A 19979-nucleotide genomic window follows, 5' to 3' on the forward strand; every position below is an offset into this window, starting at 1 on the left:
GGGCTGAGCACCGAGCGTACCCGAGCACAGCGATGCTCACGAGAGTGGTTTGCATTCGTAAAGCATCTGATCTCCAAACTCAAACTTAGTTTTCTTGGAAAAGTCTGAGTTCGTACTGAAAACCAAAGTTCAGTTTCACTCATATGTAGTAGTGAAAAAAGTCACTTTTGTAAAAAAAAAAAAATGATTCTGACAACTGTAACATTATTATTTTTTCATCAATGGAATTGAGTGAGGGCTTGTTTTTTTCTTGATGAGTGACATTTTCATTGATACCATTCTAGGTACAATATGAATAATCTGATCACTTTTCATTGTATTAATATGGCTATAAAATGATATCTCACCTCCCTTATCTCCATTAATTTTCCATATCGGCTCATCTTCTTCCCAGTCAGGTCTTTATAATATCGGATCCTCTCAATGGAGATCTTCTATAGAAGAGAATTCTCCTGATTGCCCCTTCAAGGATGGATATAGACAGGGACAAGATGGCGGAGAGGATATTACACCTCACCCTAGAGATCCTCTTCTGGCTTACTGGAGAGGTGAGAGATTCTGATGACGTCACATTACATCATTCTTAACTATGGGAATAACAGATGGAGAGAACTGGAGAGGTGAGGACTCTGGAAATGTCTGGAGTGAGATTTCTTACTGTGTCTCTCCATAACCAGGATTACACAGTAGTGAAGAAGACCTCTAGTGAGCGCTGTCAGGCCCCTGTGTCTGAGGGATGGGGAAGACCCCTGAGCCCAATCACGGGGCCTCCACCTCACCCCCCGATACATGAGGACATCAATGACCAGAAGATCCTAGAACTCACCTACAAGATGATTGAGCTGCTGACTGGAGAGGTGACACTGCTGGGAATGCTGGGACATTATACAGTAACGCTATGAAAGGATCGGGGGTGATGGTATCATTGTATGTGTCAGGTTCCTATAAGGTGTCAGGACGTCACTGTCTATTTCTCCATGGTGGAGTGGGAGTATTTAGAAGGACACAAAGATCTGTACAAGGACGTCATGATGGAGGTTCCCCAGCCCCTCACATCACCAGGTAATAGACAGGACTAAATACACACGGCCTATAATTATCTGTATGTAAGGAATGAATTCAGTCCCTGTATGTGTCTCCTCCAGGTCTATCCAGTAAGAGGACAACACCAGAGAGATGTCCCCGTCCTCTTCTCCCACAGGACTGTAAACAGGAAGATCCCGATGTTCCTCAGGATCATCAGGTAAATGGAGAGAAGGTGCCATGAAATCTCCCTATTATGTGTAGACGGCTGTGAAGGTCTTGTGCTCAGTCTTGTTTTATCCTCCAGTATTATATGTGTTATACTTGTGTAATGAGAGCGGTGGAGATGGCAGGATTAGGAGAGATAAGAGCTTTGATGATTCCTTTTAGTCCTCGTTCACACTACTGTATTTTCAGTGCTGTCCATAAAATAAACAACGTCTCGCCCTCAGACCATTGTTATCCAATGTGGCAGTGCAGATGGGGATTTTCTCCCTCACTGACTGAATCTGTGTGTGAGAATAATCCCAGCATCCTCTATTCATGGCGAACCTTTCACAGGCCGAGTGCCCAAACTGTAGCCCTAAACCCATTTTTTTCCGAAGTGCCAACCAATCCTATTATGTAAATAATTGATTTTAACCTTACCTTTGCAGTCTTCTCTTCTCTTCTCTTCAGCAGGGGGCATCACGCTCATGCGTGCTTACCACACATTGAAACTGAGCCACTACTCTTGTCGCAGGCGGAGTAGGGGACGCTGCGCTCTCCCACTGCTCGGGTCCGGCTGCTGCGGCGGTGGCTCGAGCGGTGGGCCGGATCCCGGGGACTCGAGCGGCGCTCCTTGCCCGTGAGTGAAAAGGGGAATGGTTTTGGGGATTTATTGTCCGTGACGCCACCCACGGTTGTGGTGAGATTGGTGACACCACCGCTGCTCTGGACGGGGATCCCGGGAGCGATGACAGGGAGCAGCTTGGATGTTGTTTCTCCCCTCCGTGGGTAGGGGGGTTGGTTGTCCCGGGGCCCGGTGAGGGTTAGGGATGGATGGCAGGCTGGTTACGGGGCCTGGTGAGGTGCAGGGTCGCGGGGGCAGCGCTGTGCCGCACGGCACGGTGGTACTCACTCAGCCAATGATGTACACAAAGTCTCCGGTAAAACAAACGGCCGGATGGACGGGTCCCACAGACGGCTGCGGTGTTTTCCCTCCCGGCAGGTTGATGGTGACTGCCTTTCCCTGCACCTATGTAGAATGTACGGTTCCAATGGGTTCCCACCGGTAACCCGCTCCCCAGCTTGAAGGTTGCTGAAGGAGCCCCTTTTGCCCGCAGGCTCTGGCCCTGGGAACTGTAGCCTTGGCGGTGACTGTGTTTCCCTCTCTCGGTTGGACTGTTGCCTTCTATCGGGACTTGGTTGCTGGGAAACCCCGGAGGTTCCCTTCGCTAACGGATTTGACAATTTCAACGGCGACTCCTAGCCTTGTCGGGGTCCGTAAGCCCTGACGGATGGTGCTGGTTTCTCTTTGCGTACCGGTCCGGTACCGCCGGGCCACCGCCCGTCCACGGTCCTTACGGCTGGCTCCGATAGGCCTCTCCTGCAGACGGTCACCACCGTGTGCCAACCTTGCTGTACCGTCCGGGCCACACACCCGGACCAACTTTAGACTGCTCAACTGCTGCTTCACTCCTCTCCTCAAACTCTCTCCCAAACTCTACTGAACTCACTTTCCTGCCTCCAGGACTGTGAACTCTTCGGTGGGCGGGACCAACCGCCTGGCCCACCCCCTGGTGTGGACATCAGCCCCTGGAGGGAGGCAACAAGGATTTTTGTTTGACTTTGGTGTGCCTGACCGGGGTGTGGGGTGTGTTGGTATAGTGCTTGTGACGTCCTGGCTTGTCCAGGGCTCCACATTCCCCCTTAGTAAAATGCAGACCGTCCGCGGGCTGCCCGTCCATCACCGGTTTTATTTTCACAACTGAAAAAGATAAACGGTAAACATATAACAAGCATATTTAATCTTCCCACATCGGGAGGCACATTTCTTAAACGTTGCTAACGGTAACGGCTTCCGCTCTCTCCCACCCAAGCAACCTGGCCCTGATGCTGCCCCTAAGCAAATGGGCAGCACCCCTTGACCCCAGTCCAGCACAAGTTGCCCGAGCGAGTTCTGTCTCTTTCAGGGGACCCACGTCCATGGGGAACCCCTGAAACCCCCCCCCCCCGGAGGATCGCCACCGGTTGCGGCAGTGGCGGGCCTGGGCCATCTCTTTCCTCCAGGCCCATCCTCCAAATCAGCCTCTCTGGAGGCGGTAACGGTTTAGGCATAAAAACATTTTTATTTACAAACCACCAGTTCGTGGTTGCCCTGCCAGTTCTCGGGCTTGTCCGTAGCAGTTTCTACACATGGTTTAAGAACAGTGCCCACGGGGACAACAGTTGCCGGCAACGACCGGTTCAAATCAGGGTTGCTAATCAGGTGAACTTCGGTGGATCATTTTTGACTTATCATTTTCAACTTTCAAAAACGGTACTTTGGTCCCAACGGGGACAACTTGCAACGGTACTCCGCTGCCTTTACTCGGACTCTTCGGTGTCGGCTGGGGGAGGGGGCGCGGTGGACACTCGGGCCTCTTGGCTGCCCTTCAGCTTTGCATCCAACGCGAACCACCCCCTCTCCCCACAGTGCCGGGTGTATTGCACTAAATCTCCCGGCATCAGGTTGCGACCCGGGTGCTCCTCCGGCAGGTGGGTGTTGACATCCCACCGGGCTACAAAGACCTCGGCCTCCAGGCCCGGCTCGTATATGAAGCCATAGCCCTGGTGGACATCAAACTGCCTCACCTGCCCTTCGTAGAGTGGGCCCCGGACATGGAAGGTCGCTTGACGGAGGCTTTCCTTTTCCCGGATCGTGCGGGCCACCAACTCCGCCTTCTTCCTCTCCCTCTCAGCGATCTCCGGGCCCAGTGGCGTTAGCTCCCTATCCCAATACGGGGCTGCTGCGAGCTCCGGCGCACGGGTCGGACCCCGCGAGACCTTCTGGACACTGCCCACCACTGGCAATCTGGATGGAAGGTCCCGCGGTGACTTGGCCTGGGGTGCTGCCCTGCAGTGGCAACCCGGCGCAACCTCAGCCGAGGTGTGGGGGATGGGCGCAGGGGTCCTCTTCCGCCGGGCGTCCTGCACGGAGTGGCCTGTCGGCTCCGGCTCGGGGGAAGTCTCCGCAGATGCCTCCGGTTCAGGCTTCGGCACCTTCCACGGAAGCAGTTCTGGTCGGTCACGGGCTCTGGCTGCAGGCCGATCCGCCTGGGCGGACGTCCGGGGTACCGCTACCGGTTGCGGTGGTAGCGGGCCTAGTGGCGGGGTCGTGGCAGCCAATACGGGTAGCAGGGGAGGTAGCAGGGAGAGCGGGTATGGACCAAGTCCCTCGGCCGCGATGACCGACCCACTGGGGGTACAGGGGCGTGGGTCACTCACCCTTCCTTCCAAAACTCCCTCTTTCTCGTGCCTCCGTACGGTCACCACAACTTCCGCCATGTCGGCCTCCCACTCCTCCAGGAGGAGCTGCATTTTGACCTGCAGCCGTTGTTGGAGCTGAGCGGTCTGGACCTCCACCCACGCCGCGGTTCCAGGCGCGGGGGCTACGGTGCTGCGGGACGGCATAAACATGGCTCTGGCGGCCTCTTCCAGGAACCAGCAACAAGATGGCTGCAGGGTCCTGGCGTCCCTGCTTTTATAGCCGCTGGCTACATGCGGCCAGACGCCATCAGTCCCCCTTAGTCTTCTTCTGGCTCCTCCTCTACAGGGGCGGGGTTTCGGCCTTCGCGCCTCCACTGCTCGAGGAGACGCTCGAGCGGGGATTTTTCACTCCCAAGATGGCGGCTTCACAAATTTTTTGGCCGGACACCTCCGGCGGTCACAAGGCGCACCTCTACCAGACGGCAGAGCGGTAAGATCCTGTTCGTGACGCCAAGTTGTCGCGGGCAGAGGAGGGGACGCTGCGCTCTCCCACTGCTCGGGTCCGGCTGCTGCGGCTGCTGCTCGGTGGTGGCTCGAGCGGTGGGCCGGATCACGGGGACTCGAGCGGCGCTCCTCGCCCGTGAGTGAAAAGGGGAATGGTTTTGGGGATTTATTGTTCGTGACGCCACCCACGGTTGTGGTGAGATTGGTGACACCACCGCTGCTCTGGACGGGGATCCCGGGAGTGATGACAGGGAGCAGCTTGGATGTTGTTTCTCCCCTCCGTGGGTAGGGGGGTTGGTTGTCCCGGGGCCCGGTGAGGGTTAGGGATGGATGGCAGGCGGGTTACGGGGCCTGGTGAGGTGCAGGGTCGCGGGGGCAGCGCTGTGCCGCACGGCACGGTGGTACTCACTCAGCCAATGATGTACACAAAGTCTCCGGTAAAACAAATGGCTGGATGGACGGGTCCCACAGACGGCTGCGGTGTTTTCCCTCACGGCAGGTTGATGGTGACTGCCTTTCCCTGCACCTATGTAGAATGTACGGTTCCAATGGGTTCCCACCGGTAACCCGCTCCCCAGCTTGAAGGTTGCTGAAGGAGCCCCTTTTGCCTGCAGGCTCTGGCCCTGGGAACTGTAGCCTTGGCGGTGACTGTGTTTCCCTCTCTCGGTTGGACTGTTGCCTTCTATCGGGACTTGGTTGCTGGGAAACCCCGGAGGTTCCCTTCGCTAACGGATTTGACAATTTCAACGGCGACTCCTAGCCTTGTCGGGGTCCATAAGCCCTGCCGGATGGTGCTGGTTTCTCTTTGCGTACCGGTCCGGTACCGCCGGGCCACCGCCCGTCCACGGTCCTTACGGCTGGCTCCGATAGGCCTCTCCTGCAGACGGTCACCACCGTGTGCCAACCTTGCTGTACCGTCCGGGCCACACACCCGGACCAACTTTAGACTGCTCAACTGCCGCTTCACTCCTCTCCTCAAACTCTCTCCCAAACTCTACTGAACTCACTTTCCTGCCTCCAGGACTGTGAACTCTTCGGTGGGCGGGACCAACCGCCTGGCCCACCCCCTGGTGTGGACATCAGCCCCTGGAGGGAGGCAACAAGGATTTTTGTTTGACTTTGGTGTGCCTGACCGGGGTGTGGGGTGTGTTGGTATAGTGCTTGTGACGTCCTGGCTTGTCCAGGGCGCCACACTCTCTTCCAGACACAGCAGTTGGATTGATCTTTCTGGAAAAAATTGCAGTATATTAGACAGAGATTTTAGCATGGAATGCAATCAGATTTCACCCTGTAATCCACATCTACATTTCAAAGTCTGAACATCTTGAAATCCCATAAAGACATATGAGTTGCTCCCCTCCTCCATCATTGTGTAGTTCTGTCCCCCTTCCTGGGCCACTTCCTGGTAAATATGTCCCTCATCCTTTATATATATTTCCTACATTCTGGTATATTTGTCCCCATCATGGCCCCATCCTGGTAAATGTACCCCATCCCAGCATATTCCCCATTCCTGGTAAATGTACCCCATCATTGTAAATGTATCCCATCCTGGCATGTTCCCCCATGCTGTTAAATGACCCCATCCTGGTAAATCTACCCCATCCAGGCATGTTCTCTTATTCTGGTAAATGTCCCCTTTCCTGGTAAGCATACCCCATCCTGGTAAATGTACCCCATCCTGATAAATGTCACCCTTCCTGTTAAATGTTCCCCATCCTGGCATTTTTCCTCATCCTGACATGTTCATGTACCCCCATCCTGGCATGTTTCCCCCCATCCTTTCATGTTTCCCCCCCATCCTGGTAAATGTATCCCCCATCCTGGTAAATGTACCCCTTCCTGCTAAATGTACCCCATCCTGGCATGTTTCCCCCCCATCCTTGCAGCCATGTTTCCCCCCATCCTTGCATGTCCCCGCCCCATTCTTGCAGTCATGTTTCCCCCATCTTTGCATGTTTCCCCCATCTTTGCAGCCATATTTCCCCATCTTTGCACGTTCCTCTCCATCTTTGCACATTTCCCCCATCCTTGTACACTTCCCCCATCCTTGCAGCCATGTTTGCCCCATGCTCTGTTTGCCCTGTGCTCTGTATGCCCCGTGCTCTGTTAGCCCCGTGCTCTGTTTGTTTGCCCCGTGCTCTGTTTGTTTGCCCCGTGCTCTGTTTGTTTGCCCCGTGCTCTGTTTGTTTGCCCCGTGCTCTGTTTGTTTGCCCCGTGCTCTGTTTGTTTGCCCAGTGCTCTGTTTGTTTGCCCAGTGCTCTGTTTGTTTGCCCCGTGCTCTGTTTGTTTGCCCCGTGCTCCCATGTTTGCCCCGTGCTCCCATGTTTGCCCCGTGCTCCCATGTTTGCCCCATGCTCCCATGTTTGCCCCATGCTCCCATGTTTGCCCCATGCTGGCACTGTCCCCCCACGTCTTGGCACAGCCACACACAGCTTAAAAATAAAAAAATAAAACCAATAAAAAAAAACCCCTCACCTTCCAGCACTCGCTCCACCGCTGCGCTCCGCTGGGTCCTCAGTCAGTTCCCGCGTGGCCACAAGACGCCGGCGCCGCCTACTGGCGCTCCTCTGTCTCCTAGGCAACAGGCCTGCTGCCTAGGTGAGGGGGAGTGTCAGAGGGAGGAGAAATGTCTCTTCTGCTAAACACAACTTTGAACTGCCGGTGCGATCACACCGACAGTTCAAAGTGGCTGAATGTGGCGACAGCGCTCGTGCCAGCAAAAAGGGCTCTGCGTGCCCAGTCTGGCACTTGTGCCATAGGTTCGCCATCACTGCTCTAGTGTCTTCCGTAAATCGGAGGAGACTCGTCCATTCAGGTCTGTGTCTGCACAAACCATTAGATTCCCACCAGCTCCACCATACAGCAGACATTGTGTTACGGATACATTTCAGTTCTGTAATGTAGGAAGCTGTAAATGGTCTTGTAAATTATTAATAGCGGCTGTAAATACCGGATTGTATATAAATGACAAATAAGAAAAGACTTGTCCTAGTTTTCTGGATGAAGCTGTGATGATTTTTTTTATCCGGTCGTGTGATCCCGGCATTAGAGGCCGTTACATCCCGGGAAGAGAGGATTTATCTAGAAAGTGTAAAATCTTTCCCTTCCCTGAATATTTCTGCCTCCGGTCACATCCCGTCTGCCGGTATAACGGGCTCCGCACCACAAAACTTGGGTTTTTCTAAGTCACTTTTTTTGCCTTTCTTTATTAATTTTTTTGTTCCAAATTCTTCAAAATGGTGCAAGAAAAACTATTCACACCCGATGAACTTTTCCACATTTTTTCACATTACAGCCACAAAAAAATGGATTTTATTGTTTGTTTTTTTTATAACAACACAAAGTAGCAAACGTCTGTGAAGTATAAAGGAAATTATACATGAATTTCTAAATATGTTAAGAAATTTAACTCTGAAAATTGTGATGTGCATTAGTATTCAGCCCCCTGAGTGAATATTTTGCAAGACAAACCTTTCACTACAATTGCTGCTCCCAGCCTCTTGGAGGATGTGTCTACCAGCTTTGCACATCTAGAGGTCACATTTTTGCCCTTTCTACTTTATAAAACAGCTCTATCTCAGGTAAATTGGATGAAGGTGTCTGTGAAGCAATTTCCAATTCTTATTCTTTTGCTTTTAAAAATTTCTATTATTCTATAAAGACCAAATTTGTGGAGTTTATGACTTATAGTTGTCCTGTGGACAGATTTTCCCTCTGAGCTCTGGATCTCTCCTGCTTTTCCATTGACCATAGGCCTCTTGGCTGCTTCTCTATAATTAGTGCTCTCCTTGCTTGGTATGTCAGTTTAGGTGGACGGCCATGTCTTTGTTTTGCAGTTGTGCTATATGTGACAACTCAGCATCTGAAGATTTGTTTGAGGGGTGAACTGTTCTTAATTAGGCCAGACCTTTTGTTTCTTTGATTGCCAAATCAAGAGAAGTTAGCCATTGTTTCATGTCAAAGTGACTGGAGCCCTATTGCCTGTTAAAAATGGATTGCGTCAGCCTCTTTGACTATGTCAATTAGAGGAATATTATGCAGTCGAATTGAACTGAACCAATGAGAGAACAGCCATCTCCCACCAATCCTGTAAGATACAATACTCTGAAATGAGAACTGAAGGGTATAAAAAAGGCTTTGCTCCTCTTTCCACATTCATTTTGCAGGACTTCAGCCTAAAATCCTCATTTTTAGCTGGAGGATCACAGATCTGCTTCACTGCTCAATGCTGAGCCCACAATTGTGCCTGAAGAACCCAGGTGAGAACAATTCAGTTGCCGGGCTACATATCTTGCTGTGCTCAGTCATCTTTCTAAGCTTGCCGCTATCTCCTCTCAATGGGTGCTCATCAAAAGCGGGGTGCTGCTGGCTGGGATAGTTGGCCCAGGAAGCCCGGAAAGTCGCAAAGATTCCAATCCCTTGAGAGCCAAAAGATGGGTGAGACTCTGTCGTTTGTACCATCTTCTGTTCTTGCTGGAAATGTACGATACGTGTTTGCCTGTTGGTGAACCAGTAACATCCTACGAAGGTGTGGTTCACTCACCGTGTGTTGTCTGAGTAGTGTTCTACCCACAAAAAAAGAGTGCAAGTGTTCAGTGGGATGAGCCCTGGCCCGAGCAGTCTTTCTGAAGACAGCCAGGCCAGCGGACGACTGTACCCACTGACCCTTGTGTCTCCACACTATACTCCAGCTTAGTGTTTAGTGAGATGTTCAGAGCTTTTGCTATTTTTTTTTATAACTGAACCCTGCTTTACTCTTTTCCACAACTTTATGCCTGACCTGTCTGGTGTGTTCCTTGGTTTTCAAGATGCTGTTTGATCCCTAATGTTCTGAAACAAAACGTGTGAAACCTTCACAAAACAGCTGTAGTTATACTGAGAATAAATTATACAGGTGATTGAATTTACTAATTATGTGACTTCTGAAGGCAATTGGTCACTCAGGGGCATCATACTACAAGGGGCTTAATACAAATGCACATCATAATATCCAGATTTATATTTTTAAATATTTAGAAAACCATGTATCATTTCCTTTACACTTCACAAATACTTGTTACTTAATGCTGGTATATCGCATAATTGTATGACATAAGGCACTTCCACCATAAAAATCGTAGCTGGGGTGCTCTCATATTTCTCCTCACCATGTAGAAAAATAATAGAAAAGAGGTACTCCCAGATTAAAGTGAAAAACTTGGAAAATGTATTAAACATTCAGTCTTAGTGCATCAGACGTTTCGGCCCAGAACATGGCCTTTGTCAATGACCAACAAATGAGTTATACCTTCAAGCCATAAAAATTCCTTGAGTAGGGAACATGTTCAAAGTGCTATTAGGTATGCACTTGTGAGATAAGGCTCTATTGAAAGCAGCATCTACCGCTATGTATTTATAAAGCACTAGATATGTGCTGTAAGATAGGGCTCTATTGAAAGCGGTATCCACCACTGTGTATTTGTAAAGCGCTAGTGAGTTGGCACCATCTGTATGGAATCTATGAAGCAGCGGTATCCAAAATGAATACCCCAAGCTTGCTAACCTGTCCTCCTACTGCTGTCCTTCTATTCCTTTAATGGTTGCTCTTCTCTGCACCCGCTCTAGTTCAGTTATGTCTTTCTCATTCACTGGAGCCAAAAACTGTGCAGAATATTGTAAGTGTAGCCGCACTAGAGACTTGTATAAAGGCAAAACTGTTCTTGTCCGGAGCATCTGTGCCTCGTTCACTGCATCCTATTATATTATCTGCCTTGGCAGCAGCTTCCTGACACTGGTTGGTTTTCTCGTTCACCCACACACCCACGTCTTTTTCAGTGTCATTATTATGCAGTAATTTTGCGACGATTTAAAAAGAATTGCAATTTAAAAATCAGCCAAAAAAATATGAAAAGCAAAAAACCTGCAAACATACAGAAAACAAGCAAACAGATGAATATTATAAAATAGTCACGAGCCATACATGTCAAGTAAAAGCCGCTTCTTAATATTATTGGATCAAGAATCTTCATTTTGGTTCCTGCAGCCCCAAAACCATGAATTGTCTTCTCCTTCATGCCATACATGTTAGTGTTATTTCTGCAGCCAGTGATCGGATATAAAGTCTCCAGTAATTATATACAGGATTCTTTATGATAGTACAGGATTCTTTATGATGTTACATCGTCATCTTCTCCCCATTCAGGTCCCAACAATATCGGATCCTCTCAGTGGAGATCTTCTATATAAGAGAATTCTCCTAATTGGCCTATCAAGGATGAATATGGACAGGGACAAGATGGCGGAGAGGATATTACACCTCACCCTAGAGATCCTCTTCCGGCTTACTGGAGAGGTGAGAGATTCTGATGACGTCACATTACATCATTCTTATCTATGGGAATAACAGATGGACAGAACTGGAGAGGTGAGGACTCTGGAAATGTCTGGAGTGAGATTTATTACTGTGTCTCTCCATAACCAGGATTACACAGTAGTGAAGAAGACCTCTAGTGAGCGCTGTCAGGCCCCTGTGTCTGAGGGATGGGGAGGACCCCTGAGCCCAATCACGGGGCCTCCACCTCACCCCCCGATACATGAGGACATCAATGACCAGAAGATCCTAGAACTCACCTACAAGATGATTGAGCTGCTGACTGGAGAGGTGACACTGCTGGGAATGCTGGGACATTATACAGTAACGCTATGAAGGGATCGGGGGTGACGGTATCATTGTATGTGTCAGGTTCCTATAAGGTGTCAGGACGTCACCGTCTATTTCTCCATGGAGGAGTGGGAGTATTTAGAAGGACACAAAGATCTGTACAAGGACGTCATGATGGAGGTTCCCCAGCCCCTCACATCACCGGGTAATAGACAGGACTAAATACACACGGCCTATAATTATCTGTATGTAAGGAATGAATTCAGTCCCTGTATGTGTCTCCTCCAGGTCTATCCAGTAAGAGGACAACACCAGAGAGATGTCCCCGTCCTCTTCTCCCACAGGACTGTAAACAAGAAGACCCCGATGTTCCTCAGGATGTATTTCCTCCAGATCTATCAAGTAAGAGATATCTACTCATGTACTTTCTGCACTAATTGTGTGTTTACATTTTTAGACTTTCTGCTCTGGTTTTTTTTTTTTTTAGCTGTATTTTCTTTGCTTCTGCTTCTTCTGCTGTTTGTTCCTAGTGCCTTCTCTATGTTAATATAAGGCTATGTGTCCACGTTGCTTTTTACCTGCTTTTTACCTGCTTTTTCAACCGCAGAATTTAGAACAGCATAGTGCGGACAAGAAACTCAAATTCCCATAGACTATGCTTGAAAATCAGAACACATCCATTTTGGCATTAAACGCTGCAGTTAAAAAAGCAGCAAAAAAGCAGGTAAAAAGCAGGTAAAAAGCAACGTGGACACATAGCCTTAAGGGAGCTCAAACACCTGAAGAGGGTTCATGAATACCCTGTTTCCCTGAAAATAAGACCTAGTTACAGTCAGGGTCAGCGTCGGGAGGAGTCAAACTGCGCTATTTCTTAGGAACCCCAGTCTGTTAGGGACCCCATCAGTTGTATTCTAAGGTTGATTGTTTAAAGGGAACCAAACATCAGCATTTTCTTATATAAGGTGCAGCCAGTGCAGTACTGGCACTATCAGGCACATTGTGTACATACCATTAGGGGGCTGCTCGGGTGTTTAGGCAGTGAAATTCAACTTTATAAAGTTTGAAAATTCATGCACTTTTTGATTGACGTGTGCACCTCGCTGCTAATGTTCAAGCGGGTTATGCACGTGTATCCCTGCCCCCGCTGCCTGTTCCTCCCTCTCACTGGCCGTATGTAAATTTCTAATCTTCAGTTACACGCCGTCGGAGTTAGCGCCTGCGCATAGCGCTCATCTCCGGCGCCATGTTTCTGAAGCCCACAGTATTATGGTGCATGAGAGGGCGGTGCATGAGAGGGCGGCACATGCGCCCTCGCTTCTTCAGATCTGTTGTGACCGCAAATGCGCGTGCGGTCACAACAGGACTGGAGAACAGCTGATCTTACCCTGATTAGCTGTAGCAGACGTCTCCTACGATATCGTCTTCTGCAGCTAATCGGTAAGATCAGCTGTTCTCCAGTCCTGTTGTGACCGCGCGCGCTCCCGCTGTCACAACAGATCTGAAGAAGCGAGGGCGCATGCACCACCCTCTCATGCACCGCCCTCTCATGCACCATAATACTGTGGGCTTCAGAAACATGGCGCCGGAGATGAGCGCTATGCGCAGGCGCTAATTCCGACGCCACGTAACTGAAGATTAGAAATTTACATAGGGCCAGTGAGAGGGAACAGGCGGCGTGGGGGGCGGGGATACATGTGCATAACCCGCCGGGACATTAGCAGCGAGGTGCACAAGTCAATCAAAAAGTGCATGAATTTTCAAACTTTATAAAGTTGAATTTCACCGCCTAAACACCCGAGCTGCCCACTTATGGTATGTACACAATGTGTCTGATAGTGCCAGTACTGCACTTGCTGCACCTTATATAGGAAAAAGCTGATGTTTGGTTCCCTTTAAGGACCTTTGATGATGTTGCGGGCGGGGAATTGACCTTCAGCAGGGGGGGCTGCTCGAGACGCTCGGATCCGGGTGGTTGCTGTGGCTCGAGTGGCAGCCAGACCCGGGCGCGCGCAGCCGTCCGTCGCCCGCAAGTGAAAAGGGGGTAGTTATTATACAGGGGAGGTTTGTCAGTGACGCCACCCTTGGGTTGCGGTGATGATTGGTGACACCGCCGCTGCCTTGTTATGGGATGTTCAGGGCTGATGGAACGGGGCAGCAGGATGGTATCCCCTCCACGGGTAGGGGAGGTGTTGTTTCGGGGCCCAGGTGTTGGTGGGATGGAGTGATGGGGCACAGTCTGCAGGGTTGGACCGAATGATACCGGTGTACTCACTGTTTGAATAAAGACACACAGAGTCCAGATAGTAAACTAATTGCCGGTAACCGGTAGCCTCCGGAGGGGTGTGCTCGGGTCACGCACACTGGTTGACAGAACAGGGGCCCTTCCTCCTGCGCTTTTGGTTTGTGTCTTGTGTGTTGACTAGTCCGCATGAAATGGGTAAGTCCACTTCCTTTGTCTTTTCTGTGGGAGCTGTGGCCCATGAGAACTGACCCGTGGGATCTTAACAGGCACTTGCAGATGCCCTATCCCCCTCGTTGGACTTACCCTCTCGCTCTATCTTGGCTGTCAGTGGGAAAAGACTTGAAATCTTGTCCCCTGCTGGTTAATTAGAAAGGTGCTTGAAGCTGTCCTCGCCCTAGGGTCCAGGCACCCCGACTGTGCACAGCCTCCGGACCGGATTCCCGCTATCGGCACCGGTGGGCTACATCCCTGCCCTGGTCCACTTAAGGTCTCCCGCGACTGGATCTCCGTCGCATGTGGCCCTGCTTTGCCGTCTGCCACCTAGTCAGGTTAAGTAGTCCGGGGCTCCAACCCCTGACCACCACTTCACCGTCCTCTCACTTCAACTGTCTAGCACTGTTCTGTGTGTTTCCCTCCCCTGACACCTCAGAACCCCTAGGTGGGTGTCACCGTCTGCCTGGCCCCGCCCACTGTTGTGTCCCTATTGTCCTGGGTGGTGACTAGGGTTTGATGGCTGGTGTTGGATACCTGTGTGTGGAGTTTTGTGTTAGAAGGCCAAGGAGGAGGGAGTCCTGCACCTTAAAGATGGATGCAGTCCTCTGTGACAACCTGATTTTGTCAGGGCGTCACAATGACTATAAAAAGTCATGTGACATGATGTAACCGAAGGTCTTTTAATTGCAGAAGTCTAAATGAACTGGACAGGACACAGGCTGGCATGCAGGATTGGCATTAGGCGAAAGGGAGAGCAAACTGGGCAATTTCAGAGGGCTCCCATTCTCCTAGTGGCCCCAGTGTATATATGCCAATTATAAGACTGCTTAAGGACCTTTTTGACATCACGTCATGTGACCAAATGTCTCAATTGCAGGAGTTTCAAGCACAAGAGGAGACAGGCTGGTGTGTGTGTGTGTGTGTGTTCACGCCAGTTTTATCGAGCTTTGTCAAAATAGGCAGAGCTTGGCCAGAACAAGGGTGTGATGCCACCGCTTCTCTAATTCGGAACAATTGCGGCGTTCCCTATGCCAGAAATCTCTCTCCAGTCCCTGATGTCATTTTTCAGTGTACATAGCCGGTCTTGATAAATTGGAGCCCAAATGTTTATCTGCACAGACAGCAAGACCCTGCTACCTGCTTTGGTTACAAAGCCTAAGAATAGGCCATCAACGTTACAGTCCTGGACATCCCCGTTAAATTTCCAGCATCTGTCTTTAACTATTTTATTTTCGTCTTGGGGAAAAATCTCTTTAAAATTGTTTATGTTGTGAGTCAATGTCACAGAGATGTTTGCAGGTTATTCCACTGTCAAGGCGGTGTCAGGATCTGTGGAAGCTACACTCTGCCTGCTAACTTCTCTGATGTCTGTGAGCAGTGCAGGGAGACACAGGCATCAAACCACAGATTTAGGCAGGGTAGCAAGAGTTAACCTCTGCTGGGTTGCTAGTTGGTGTATTTGATCAAATGCTGCGGGAAGCCAGTATCATCCCCTCCTGTATATGCTGGATGGGCTATTCCATTAATGCCAGCTATAGTTTACCTATACTGGTCTGGTGAGGTGTTGTGATCCAGACTTACGGGTGGTTGTTGTGCATTATTACTGTGAACTGTTGTGATGTTAAAAACCTATATAACAATGAAAAAACAGCATAAAAACAACCTCTACTCAGAATATTATGTTTTGCAAAGTGTGCACAGTACCAACATTCCAACCTGTACTATTGAAAAATGAGATTTTTGGCAAAAAATTGCAATTTTTCGAGCTACCTCGCCACGTCACGGCAAATCTCCTGAGGCAGTCCTACACTTAAATATCTTTATTTAGAAAGTGTGCCATGCGGCCTCACATATGCAAAAATAGGACTGCACAGCACATACCTGGTGCTTTTCAGTCCCGTCTCCATGACTAATTCATGGTTGTGGGCGATATAGGCCCAAACACATGCTGCTTGGAATATATAGCCTGTGGAAAAGGCTAGATGGCTATGTGTGAACAGCCACCAATCGCCAAAAATCAAGACAGATGGAAAAATAAAAATGAAGTGCACTGCAAGATGGGGAACCAACCAAAAACCTATATAACAATGAAAAAACAGCATAAAAACAACCTCTACTCAGAATATTATGTTTTGCAAAGTGTGCACAGTACCAACATTCCAACCTGTACTATTGAAAAATGAGATTTTTGGCAAAAAAAATGCAATTTTTCGAGCTACCTCGCCACGTCACGGCAAATCTCCTGAGGCAGTCCTACACTAAAATATCTTTATTTAGAGAGTGTGCCATGCGGCCTCACATATGCAAAAATAGGACTGCACAGCACGTACCTGGTGCTTTTCAGTCCCGTCTCCTTGTCCACGGGATATATATTCCAAGCAGCATGTGCTTGGGCCTATCCCGCCCACAACCATGAATTAGTCATGGAGACGGGACTGAAAAGCACCAGGTACGTGCTGTGCAGTCCTATTTTTGCATATGTGAGGCCGCATGGCACACTCTCTAAATAAAGATATTTTAGTGTAGGACTGCCTCAGGAGATTTGCTGTGACGTGGTGAGGTAGCTCGAAAAATTGCAATTTTGTGCCAAAAATCTCATTTTTCAATAGTACAGGTTGGAATGTTGGTACTGTGCACAGTTTGCAAAACATAATATTCTGAGTAGAGGTTGTTGTTGTGGTGTTAACCCTTGTTATATTTTTGTTACTGCCTTCCTGCTCTTGCTTTTCTCATTAGTCTCTCACAGTTTATTTCTGTGAGTTTGCAAATTGTCTCGTCTGTCTTAATCTGTGTTTCCATCATACTCCTGCCAATCACACGCCAGGGTGTATGCTATCCAAAATTATACGCCTCTGTCGTTGCCAGAATCAGGAGGAATGCTGTATGACGGTATCCACACGACCGCCTTGGTCAACCAATATATCGCTGAACGATGTTGCGTCGTTTGTGAGATGGGTACGTGTGACCATTACAAAACGACCTATGAGCGATCTCAGCAAATCGTAGCAACGATCTGGGCGTGTCACATCGCTAACGAGATCGCTAACAATATCATTGTGTGTAAAGTGGCCTTTAGATGTCGAAATTGGACAACAGATTCAGAATACATTTTTTCCTAATTTAATTTCTGATGTTATGGTTTAAAAAAAATAAATGTACTTTCAAGATAATATCATTAAAAAAATAATAACATTGCATTTATTTTTAGCAGATGACTGTATTGGGAGTTCAGATGGAAATCTAATATCTTCAGAATTTATAACAGATGATGAAAGTATCACACGTGATACATATGAAGAGCAAGTCCAACAGAATTGTAAGCAAAATACAAGATACAGAAGGGATGTGGAACATGAAACGGCTTCCACAGGAGAGAAGCCATTTTCATGTTCAAAGTGTGGGAAATGTTTTATTAAGAAATCAAACTTTGTTAGACATCAGAAAATTCACACAGGAGAGAAGCTATTTTCATGTTCAGAGTGTGGGAAATGTTTTATTCAGAAAGCAGATCTTCTTAGTCATCAAAGATCTCATACAGGAGAGAAGCCATTTTCATGTTCAAAGTGTGGGAAATGTTTTATTAAGAAATCAAACTTTGTTAGACATCAGAAAATTCACACAGGGGAGAAGCCATTTTCATGTTCAGAGTGTGGGAAATGTTTTATTCAGAAATCAGATCTTGTTAGTCATCAAAGATCTCACACAGGGGAGAAGCCATTTTCATGTTCTGAGTGTGGTAAATATTTTATTCAGATGTCAGACCTTGTTAGACATCAAAAAATTCACACAGGGGAGAAGCCGTTTTCATGTTCAGAGTGTGGGAAATGTTTTATTCAGAAATCAGATCTTGTTAGTCATCAAAGATCTCACACAGGGGAGAAGCCATTTTCATGTTCAGAGTGTGGGAAATGTTTTATTCAGATGTCAGACCTTGTTAGACATCAAAAAATTCACACAGGGGAGAAGCCATTTTCATGTTCAGAGTGTGGGAAATGTTTTATTCAGAAATCAGATCTTGTTAGTCATCAAAGATCTCACACAGGGGAGAAGCCATTTTCATGCCTGGAATGTGGTAAGTGTTTTACTAGGAAATCAACTCTTGTTGACCATGGAAAACTTCACACAGGTGATAAACCATTTTTATGTTCTGAATGTGGAAAATGTTATTCTCAGAAATCAGATTTCGTTAAACATCTGAAAAGGCTACACATGGAAGGAACCTTTTTCATGTTGTGAACATTTGAAATGTTTAACTGGTAATCAAGTCTTGTCAACCATGAGAAAACCCACACAGTAGAGGAGCCATTATTGCATTCAGAATTTGGCAATTGTTTTTATCATTAATCAGGTCTTGTTGTCAGATGAGTCACATGGGAGAAGGCATCATGGTGTACCGTGAGTCAAAGGGTTTTATCCAAAAAACAATTGCTCAAGTAATCATTGGTCAGGGAAAGCACCATTTTCTTTCATTTTAAGCTTACTGTATTATTATGACTATAAGACGCACCTTGGTTTTAGAGGAGGAAAATAGGAAAAAATTGAAGCAAAAAATGTAGTCATGATGCACTGTTATCGGGGATGGGGGAATCTGCTGCTGACATGGTTATGGGAGTAATATCTCCCCAATTCTGTACTAATGTCCCCCATTTTGGGCCCCTTTTAGTTAAGTGTTTCTTTCATCCTGGTGTATATGTCTTTCATCCTGGTATATACTATATGTTCCCCATCTTTGTCCCATCCTGGTATACATGATCTTCATCCTGGTATATATGGCTTTCACCTTGGTATGTATGGCCCTCATCCTGATATATATAGCCAAATCCTTGTATATATGGCACTCATCGTGGGCCCATCCTGGTATATATGATCTCACCCTGGGCCCATTCTGGAATTTATGTCTTTCATCTTGGTTGATTTGATTCCCATCCTGATATATATATATATATATATATATATATATATATATATATATATATATATATATATATATATATATATATATATATATATATATATATATATATCAGGATGGGAATCAAATGAGATATATATATGTCCTTCACCCACTTGTGGACACAGAAGAGGGTCCACTATGCAAGAACAGTAATTGGGCCCTTTTGAAGTCAGTAGCTCATCATAATGCACAATTATACCTAATTTAGAGGTGGAATTGGGCCCCCTTACCTCTTGGGCTGCAAGTTGCACCAATGGTATGTCTGCCCCTGCCGTCATTCTAGTATATAGGTTTCTCATCACGCTGCAGACATAAAAAACCAACTGATTATACTCACCATCCCTCTGCCCCCCGAGTGTGCGATGTTGTCTTTGATGCTGGCAAGTGACTTCAGTGTATAAGCGGCACATCGTATGACGTCACTGCCATGCACCTACAGCTACACGCGGACGTCGGCTGCCGAAATATTCACTGCTCCCCACACCTAGGATTATGGGCGTGTGGAGCAGTGAATATTCATTCTCTAATAAAAAACATGTGATCACCGAGCTGCAGCAGTTAGCTGGTGGCTGAGTGATCATGTGTGCCTGCTATTAATGAATGAATATTCACTGCTCCCCACGCTCATAATCCCGCTCATCTCTCAATGCTGGCTTCAGTGCGTTGAGGTAGACTGGATTACGAGTGAGGGGAGCAGTGAATATTCACTCTTGTTATTAGCGGGTAAACTGTTAGCCCTGGTTTCTGCCTCCTGTGACCCACTCCTCCACCGCCGCCCCTCCAGTCACAGGTCACAGTCACATCAGGACTATGACGCACCCCCCCCCCTTTCCCTAACAAACACCCCCCCTTTTCTACACTATTTTTTTGGGGGGCTAGGGTGTGTCTTAAAGTCTGAAAAATATGGTAATTGGTTAACAAATAGTAACAGTAAAAAATTACAATACAAT

The 19979-nt window shown here is 48.0% G+C and overlaps 2 protein-coding genes across 3 annotated transcripts; both read left to right on the top strand.

The window, feature by feature from the left end:
• Positions 1-398: 398 nt before the first annotated feature.
• LOC142312428 (uncharacterized) lies at positions 399-11665 on the top strand. The gene is made up of 5 exons (XM_075351369.1): positions 399-857; positions 939-1062; positions 1146-1243; positions 11162-11311; positions 11441-11665. The coding sequence occupies exons 1-5, from the start codon at positions 603-605 to the stop codon at positions 11663-11665; spliced, it is 852 nt and encodes a 283-aa protein (XP_075207484.1). The 5' UTR covers positions 399-602.
• On the top strand, positions 11604-18995 carry LOC142312424 (uncharacterized). Of its 2 annotated transcripts, none has more exons than XM_075351363.1 (3): positions 11604-11825; positions 11909-12022; positions 17284-18995. In XM_075351363.1, the coding sequence occupies exons 1-3, from the start codon at positions 11693-11695 to the stop codon at positions 18309-18311; spliced, it is 1275 nt and encodes a 424-aa protein (XP_075207478.1). In that variant the 5' UTR covers positions 11604-11692; the 3' UTR covers positions 18312-18995. The 2 variants fall into 2 exon arrangements, with proteins under 2 accessions (XP_075207478.1, XP_075207479.1); XM_075351364.1 differs by having other exon boundaries at positions 17287-18995.
• The last annotated feature ends 984 nt before the right edge of the window (positions 18996-19979 follow it).

This window comes from Anomaloglossus baeobatrachus, chromosome 5, assembly GCF_048569485.1.
Source record: "Anomaloglossus baeobatrachus isolate aAnoBae1 chromosome 5, aAnoBae1.hap1, whole genome shotgun sequence".
Taxonomy (NCBI): Eukaryota; Metazoa; Chordata; class Amphibia; order Anura; family Aromobatidae; genus Anomaloglossus; species Anomaloglossus baeobatrachus.

What these genes read in the sequence shown, in the direction of transcription:
- LOC142312428 (XM_075351369.1), top strand. Translation starts at nt 603, where the DNA reads ATGGAGAGAACTGGAGAGGTGAGGACTCTGGAAATGTCTGGAGTGAGA. An exon ending in TTGAGCTGCTGACTGGAGAG is followed by an intron (nt 858 to 938) that starts GTGACACTGCTG and finishes TGTATGTGTCAG; the next exon opens with GTTCCTATAAGGTGTCAGGA. An exon ending in ATGTTCCTCAGGATCATCAG is followed by an intron (nt 1,244 to 11,161) that starts GTAAATGGAGAG and finishes CTCCCCATTCAG; the next exon opens with GTCCCAACAATATCGGATCC.
- LOC142312424 (XM_075351363.1), top strand. Translation starts at nt 11,693, where the DNA reads ATGTGTCAGGTTCCTATAAGGTGTCAGGACGTCACCGTCTATTTCTCC. An exon ending in CCAGCCCCTCACATCACCGG is followed by an intron (nt 11,826 to 11,908) that starts GTAATAGACAGG and finishes TGTCTCCTCCAG; the next exon opens with GTCTATCCAGTAAGAGGACA. An exon ending in ATTTCCTCCAGATCTATCAA is followed by an intron (nt 12,023 to 17,283) that starts GTAAGAGATATC and finishes ATTTATTTTTAG; the next exon opens with CAGATGACTGTATTGGGAGT.